Source organism: Archocentrus centrarchus, chromosome 13, assembly GCF_007364275.1.
Source record: "Archocentrus centrarchus isolate MPI-CPG fArcCen1 chromosome 13, fArcCen1, whole genome shotgun sequence".
In the NCBI taxonomy this organism is placed as follows: domain Eukaryota; kingdom Metazoa; phylum Chordata; class Actinopteri; order Cichliformes; family Cichlidae; genus Archocentrus; species Archocentrus centrarchus.
Genome location: NC_044358.1, coordinates 3,669,734 through 3,677,675, shown reverse-complemented (window position 1 = coordinate 3,677,675; position 7,942 = coordinate 3,669,734). Strand labels below are relative to the sequence as shown.

Here is a 7,942-nt window from a genome sequence, read left to right as displayed (position 1 = left end):
TTCTGTCATGGATACAAATTTTGTATCCATGTAATTAGGATTTTGGCTAAAATTTTTATAACTTTCAGGTCTCCATCAATTTATTTGGGCTTTGACTGGACTATTGCACGTTTCTCAACCCAGCCATACTTGTCCAGTCTTTTTCAAATTGTACTGTCATGAGTATTAACACTTGCTAACTGAGGCCTGTAGAGTCTGAGATGTAGCTCTTAGGTTTTTTGAATTTTCTCTGAGCATTTCGTGGTCTGACCTTGAGGGCAATTTGCTAAGACATCCACTCCTGGGAAGACTGTGGCATTCTGTTAATACACAGCTAAATATCCCAGAACAGGAAGCTGCCAAGACGCCTGCTTTTATAGAGGTGCTCACAGTTGCTGATGATCAGTTAATAAAGTGCATCTGATTAGCAGCACCTGGCTGCTACTTACCCTCATAATTCCCATGGAAGCATTGATGGTGGACTACATAGAGTCTTGTGAAAAATTCCTTTTTTACATGACTTCTTTTTTCATATGATTGTGTATGACACACATTTATGACCACTGCGGAAACATGGCACAAAGGTGCTTGCAGGTTCATACAGTTGATTGCACTGAATGCCCCCCAATGAAATTCCCAGATCAGCCCCAGGAGGAGGATGAATGTGAATTCCCTCAAAAAGGTTATCAACAGGGTTTTTTTTTTTTTTTTAAATGTTCACCTAGAATTGACGTGAGCACCATGACCACTCCGCAGGGTGGTCAAAAGTCGCCGCTAGGCTTGGAGTCAGACCTCTAGAGGGCAACGGCACTTCGGCGACAGCTGCATTGGCTTTGCCACGTCTACGTACGAGAAGAAGGGAAATTCTGACGTCAACGCGTTTGAGCATGCCTACTACGCTCGAACATAAACAAAGGCAGGACGTTGTTCTGCAATTAAGTGTACTGCCTTTTTATTTTACATAATAAAAATACTGAAAAATTGGAGTGCGGTTCATCTCTGGAGCCATGGAAAACGCATTACTGATGCGAGTGAGTGTGTTTACCGACCAAGGAGGCAGGAAGTACATGGAAGATGTGACCGAGGTCATAGTAGAGCCTGAGCCGGGAGAAAATGAGCCGACTACGGGTGAATCAGAGGAGAACAGTCGAAGAGACTGTATGTTCAATTCTCAGGCTGGGGACATTCATCCTGACCGGACTGATAAAACCGCGGGGTCCCCGCAGGTTTTAAACACATCCTGTGAACCGCTACGAATAGAAGACGGGGGCATATCGATAGAGACACCACCACCACCAGGAGGTCCGAACACGCCGCAAATTGGACCGAGCACCGCAAGTTGTTCCCGCCGCTCTGTAGCATTCTTCGCTGTCTTTGACGGTCACGGGGGTCGTGAGGCTGCACAGTTTGCCCGGGACTATTTGTGGGAGTTCATGAAGAAACAGCGGGGATTCTGGTCAGACTGTGACCGGGAGGTTTGTTCTGCCATACGCAAAGGATTTGTAGCATGCCACCACGCTATGTGGAAGAAGCTGCGTAAGTTCACAACGCCATATTAAGTTGTGACTTTTAAGAGTGTCTTAGTAGTGTGACCTGACGCCAAACCTCAAAATCATACTTTAGTGCCTGGCCTACACCCTGTTCAGTGTTTACCTGCCTGCGTTCATGGACCGCGGCTCACTGCTAGCTCGTATGAAAGCCGGATTTACTAGAATGTTCCACGGACACCGTACAGCTTTTTTCTGTTAAATGTCGCTTATAAAGCCACATAACTATGAAGACTCGTGTGAAGGTATCGCCATCATGCCTAGGATTTGTTTCTCTTTCTGTTTCAATTCAGAATAAATTATAAGCAAATGTTATTATTGTGTTAGCATTGAAATGTGGCGGAGCTAATGAAGTTAGCAGTAGCCACCGGATACTCTCCAAAATAAGCGTGACAGAGCGAATGACTAACAATTCAGAAGTATGTTCACAATTTGGTGTACAATGGAGTCCGATGTTATGTTATTGCTTTACTGGCCTCACTAGTGTGTCGCTGCGGAGATATAGTTATTGCCAGTTGTAAAACCTCCTTGATTGTGTTTACTCTGTGCGTGCTATGACGCATGGACTCCGGCCGGCATTGCTTGGATATGTCCGGGCATGTCAGCTGTTTCCTACTGGTCACCGATCATATGCACACACACAGTGTTTGTACAAGGCGTGTGTGACTTTGCTTACCATGTAAGACTATCTCCTGGACATAAACGAACTGACCTTGAAGTCACAGGTTTCACTTTTGCATAGTACACAAAACACATCCATGGACATTAACAACATAAAATGCAAAGACATTTTTACTAACATATATTCTCTGCCTATCAGTTCAGTGTACCTCTGAAGACTGTGGAGTAAGGTTTTAATGGGCAGTAAGCTTGCATTCATTTTCTGTCTTCTGTCTCCTCAGCTGAATGGCCAAAGACACTCACAGGCCTTCCTAGTACATCAGGTACCACAGCCAGTGTAGTAGTCCTCAGGGGAAACCGCATGTATGTGGCCCATGTTGGGGACTCTGCGGTGGTTCTAGGTGTTCAGGATGACCCTTCAGTCCCATTCATCAGAGCTGTGGAAGTCACACAGGACCATAAACCAGAATTACCCAGAGAGAGGGAGCGTATTGAAGGACTAGGAGGGAGGTAAGCAGTGTCCAGTGTAACATTTTGTCCCCCACTGACAGAGTTTTACTGCCTCCTTGTAAATGTTTACTGGTCTGCCCAAAAGAAAAGGGAAAAACAAATTTTCATTATTCTTTGTACAAATGGATTGTTTAATCTGTTTAATATAATAATAATAATAATAATATATTCATTTGTAAATTAATAATCTAAATCTGCAAATAACCTCCAAGTACTACTAACTTGGAAAGAAATGCAGTGGAGTACACCCCATGCTCTCCTTTAGACACACCCCTGCATGCTGCAGGTATCACAGCAGCATCGGGGGGCAGCTGGTGTCCGCCTGCAGGAAAGTTTACATGAAACCTGCCAAATTTAAAGATCGCGGTAAACTAAACAAACCAGTTTGTCTGCACACAGCTTTCATTTGCGCTTTTAATCACACAGCTTTGTTCTGAGCCACAGCTGTGCCTCATTGGCAGAGCAGTTTGTCTATCAAAGTCTTTTTGCAAGATACTGAACCCTGAGTTGCCTTATGCATCCATTGGAATGTGAGTGTGTGTGCGAAAATGTTAGACAAGGTGCTTTGGTATAGAAAAAAGCAATAGTATGTACTGTTTGTCACTGCTTCTCTTTGTGTTTAAGCTTGTTGATTAGGTGCTTTATTTCAAGACTATTATTGGCTATTTTGCCCTCAAAGTTTTGGTAGCAATTACAGGAACTAGTGCTGCTGCTGTCAGAAAGTGTAGTTGTTCACTCCACCTGGGTTCATTGTCTTGGTCAATGCCCTGCCTCTTTTGCCCTGTTTTCACTAGTACCTACTTGGCGCGACTTGACTCAGCACGGTTTATAGGGTTTTCTGTTAGGTCCTGGTACCAGGTACTTTTTTAGTACCCACTCATCCGGGGTTCCAAGCAATCTGAGGCAATCCGAAAATGTGGTGTCAAAGAACAGCATGCCACTCATTGGCCAGGGAGTGTCGTCACTAGCAGAGTCATGAGAGCAACTCCTTCAGCAGAAGTGTGCCGTTTTTAAAACCCGAAAGCGAGGAAAATGGAGACACACAAACCAACACTGTGGTCCAATGACAAGGTGCAGATGTTTCTGTGCACAGAAGAAATGAGAAAGTGTAATATGAGGTCTCCACGGTCATAGCCACGTTTGAGACACATTAAAAATTACATCAAGTGACTTCTGCCCATGTTGCTGTATCGACTCCACCCACATTGAGGTGGTACGCAATTGTAATGGAAACAAAACTGTGCTGAGTCGAGTCTGGCTGAGTAGGTACTAGTGGCAATGTGGCATTTGATGCTTGTTTTGTGTGTCAGAGAAGATGCGGCTTCACCATGAACTACAACAGCATCATCTTCAGTGGTGTTGTGTTAGCAACCTTTTTCTTGAGGGGGAAAAAAAGAGGCTCCTTGGGCTCAATCTTCAAATAGCTTTTATTTGCACATATGCTTCTAAAGATGCTCTATAGTCCCCACATATTTACTTTTGAGTCGCAAAATTGAGTTAAATGCTCGTGCTGTCAAGTCGGCTGCAAGCATTGCTTTCCTGCTCTGTTTCCCATGTTCAGTAACTTCAAAACCTTAAATCTTAACCTTCTCATTTAATGTTAGAAATTCAGTATCTCAAACTGTTAGAATATTTTTTAGGCTCAATGAAAAAAGTCAGTGTGATTGAGGCTCCTTTACAATGAATTAGTGCATCAGTGCAACGTGGCATGGAGGCAATCAACTTGTGCCACTGCTGAGGTGTTATTGAAGCCCAGGTTGATTTGATAGCACCCTTCAACTCACCTGTGTTTTTGGGTTGGATTTCTCTTTTACTTCTTGTCAGTAATCCACAGGTTCTCTTTGGTTTCTCTAAACAGAGAACAGTCCGTTGACGTGTACTTTTTGGCTCCATGGTGTAGTGGTTAACATGTTTGCTTTACACACAAAAGATCCCTGGTTCAATTCTGAGAGGACACAAACCCAGCCTCCGGGGTCACAAATTAATGTACTCCTAGTGCTGGTCCCAAGCAATTGTACACCTTTCTTTAAAAGACTTTGTGTATGTGATTGGTGTACTGAATAAATTGGCAGCTGTGTGTAATTGTTGCTGTAGCCCAACTGACTCTGTAAAAATCTTTGTGTACTATGCTTGGTGTAAATGGCAGCTTCTCGCTTCTCTCTCTGCTAACAGTGTGATCAAGAAGTCTGGAGTGAATCGGGTGGTGTGGAAAAGGCCCAGACTCAGCCACAATGGTCCAGTCCGTCGCAGCACCGTGATTGACCAGATACCATTCTTGGCAGTAGCTCGAGCTTTAGGTAGGAAGAGTAAGCTACAGTAATCTCAGTGAATAACATGTTAAGAAGGCTGCATGAGCAAATGGCTAGAAAAATATGAAATGGAGTATAAGAACTGTAATTCTTTTTGACTTGTAATTGGGGACAGAGTCCTTGCTTTGTCCCCAATTGTGTCGGGAGAGTTGTCTAGAGTTTTTGGGGCTCTTGGAAAATTGCCTCCTGTTTTCCACCTACTTTTAAGCAATACGTTCAGGAAAAATGTTAATGAATGTTAGAGCCAGAGTTACACAGCAATATGTGGCCTGTAATCCCTTCAGTAAGGTTTCCTTGTCTGCAACAGGCGATCTGTGGAGCTATGACTTCTATAGTGGAGAGTTTGTTGTTTCTCCCGAGCCTGACACTAGTGTGGTGATCCTTGACCCCAAAAAACATCGCTACATCATCCTGGGCAGCGATGGTCTTTGGAACATGGTGCCACCTCAAGAGGCCATCTCCATGTGTCAGAATAATGATGAGGAAATGGTGAGTGGTTACTTTTTAGCTGTTGTCAGTAGTTTGGCCCCTTCATTGCATGACTGGTTTGATGCCTTTTGCAGACCATATCAGCCTCATATCAGTTTTTAGTCCGTGTACTAACAACCTTTACTGCTGCAGGCACCATGCGGGGTCTCGAGTGCCAGGCAGCTGGTCAGCCATGCTCTGCTGCGGTGGCGCCAGCGTATGTTACGTGCAGACAATACAAGCGCCATAGTGATTGCCCTGCAACAACCTGGGACCTGCCAGGACACCCTGCACCACGAGGAAGTGCTGCTCGACCTAGCCAAGGTGTCTCAGTGCCCTCCCACCTCCATATCCCGTGCAGACACTCCTCTCATTCAGGTGAGGCAGGATGGATCCCTGGTTTAAGTTGGTGTGAACTGTCTTAGAGTTTAAGGTGTGGTACCCACATGTATAAGTGTTGGATTTCACTGTTATTTTGTTGTCGTCTTCTGCAGCGACTTCCTGAGGAAGACTCTCCCTCAGCCACATGTGAGCTCCTCCCTGCCTTGGAGCGACGAGATGGACTATCGGGAAGCAGCAACCTTTATCACGGGAATCTCTCTGACCCGTTTGCTCTGACTCCATTGTGTTCAAACAGCCGCACTGAGCTGCCCACTCTGTCCAGTGCAACGGACAGGACTGTTGGCAGCAGGACGCACACCAGCAAAAGAACTATTGATGGATCATCAGCACCATCAGGCCTGCTGGCAAAGAAAGCCCGGCGCAGGACTGCCGAAAGACCGCCGCTGGTTCAACACAATGCAGAGAAGAAGCAGAAAGAGTCTAATAACGTCTCCCCCATTCTCCAGCAGCATAACAGTACCACAGTGTGCGTGTGCTAAAACACACGTGCACACACCTACACCCAACGCCAACCTGCTGCCTCCCACTGTCACTATTTCCAGTGGTGCTTCTGTTCTGTCCTGTGGAGGTCGTGGAGAGACTCGTTGTTGCTCGACACTCGAACGTTCATCCCTTATAAAAGTTTGTTTCCGATGAATTTTGTGTCTTTGTTTTTAAATTCCTTCCTGAAATGCTGATGAAATGTGTCTTATGTCACCTCTGTTTCTGGTAACAGTGCTGGTGTAAAATCTTATGCATTTTATAGCAAGTACTGAAAAGTAAGTTGAACTGTTCAGTTAAAACAAATATATATATTTTTATACATTCTTTTATTGTATGATGATGATAGGGGAAAGTTCCTTTTAGATGAGCTCCACCTCTGCTTTCACCTCCAACTCATCACTCCGTCAACACAATTGTGTGCACACCCTGTGTTAAACATATTTATGTATTATTATCAATTTATTTAATCACTGGAGATTTGTCTTGAATATAAACTCAAGGTGCTGCTACAGTCACAAACCAGTAAGCTATTACATTGTGTATGTTGCTATATAAATACATGTAATGTTTTTTTAAAGTACTGATTTGACATAACACCCCCCCCCACCCCCCAAAAAAAACAGTGTCTAATAGTTAAAGATCTTAATTGCACTGTGCATCTTAAGGGATAAATCCCCCCCAGTTTGTAATGAAGCATTACAGTTGTGTGGTGTCTTGCCTGCTCCACCTACTCATATTCCAACAGCCCTCTGCTTCTGCACGTGTCTATAAATCGATGAGCATCTCTAAAGGTGTCTGAAGGTTTCTTCAGTTTGGAGGCACTGAACAAAAATGTTTACAAGTAACATTTATTGGATCATCCTGCCACCGTTGTAGCTCATTTGTAAGAGAACACCACCCCCTGTTGTGTTGTTTAGGCTGATTGATAGGTTTCTTTAACCTGCTCCTTCCTACATGCCAGTGTCCCTCCATGCTGCAGCTGCAGTTGTGCTGTTATCGATGTATGCACAAGGCTCGTTTGTGATTAAATACACTCTGCATAGATGGGAGTTTGTAACAGAATTGTTTTGCGCTATTATGGTGACCTTAATTGTCTTTTGAAGGTAGTTTTTTGTTTTTTTTGTTTTGTTTTTTTTTAACAATGCAGCTAGTCTTGGATTTTATTCTGAAATGGAGAAGGTCAAGTAATAAATAATCAAATCCTTTTAGAATGGATTCCTCACTGAGCTGAGTGTAGTTAGAAAAACGTGACAGTGCCCTGTATGATTCTGATAATTCCTGCAAGACCATTACACAGGAAAGATGAACATTTCAGTCTTTGTTACATGATAATGTATCTTCACTGAGCTAAGTGCAATTTCTGACAGGACTTTGTAGCATTATGGGTTGTTTGAATCATACAATGGTGAGACATGCTCTCTGCAAATACAGTCTGTTGCTTGGCTTGGAATTCCTTGATTCTGAATTTGATATATTTTTGAGAATTCCCTTCAGTCTTTGTCTCCTCAGTAACTCTGTTAAATACTCACCTCCCTGATTCAGAAAGCTGTGCTAACAGCAAAAAAGTGCATGTGTACAGTGTAAATGTGAAAAACACTTATCTGGCAATTAACCTATTTAAAT

General features: G+C 43.6%; 1 protein-coding gene across 1 annotated transcript; it reads left to right on the top strand.

The window, feature by feature from the left end:
* The first annotated feature begins 872 nt into the window (after nucleotides 1-872).
* On the top strand, nucleotides 873-7,939 carry ppm1da (protein phosphatase, Mg2+/Mn2+ dependent, 1Da). Its single transcript, XM_030743443.1, has 6 exons — nucleotides 873-1,515; nucleotides 2,429-2,657; nucleotides 4,830-4,954; nucleotides 5,274-5,455; nucleotides 5,588-5,812; nucleotides 5,929-7,939. The coding sequence occupies exons 1-6, from the start codon at nucleotides 987-989 to the stop codon at nucleotides 6,313-6,315; spliced, it is 1,677 nt and encodes a 558-aa protein (XP_030599303.1). The 5' UTR covers nucleotides 873-986; the 3' UTR covers nucleotides 6,316-7,939.
* Nucleotides 7,940-7,942: the final 3 nt, after the last annotated feature.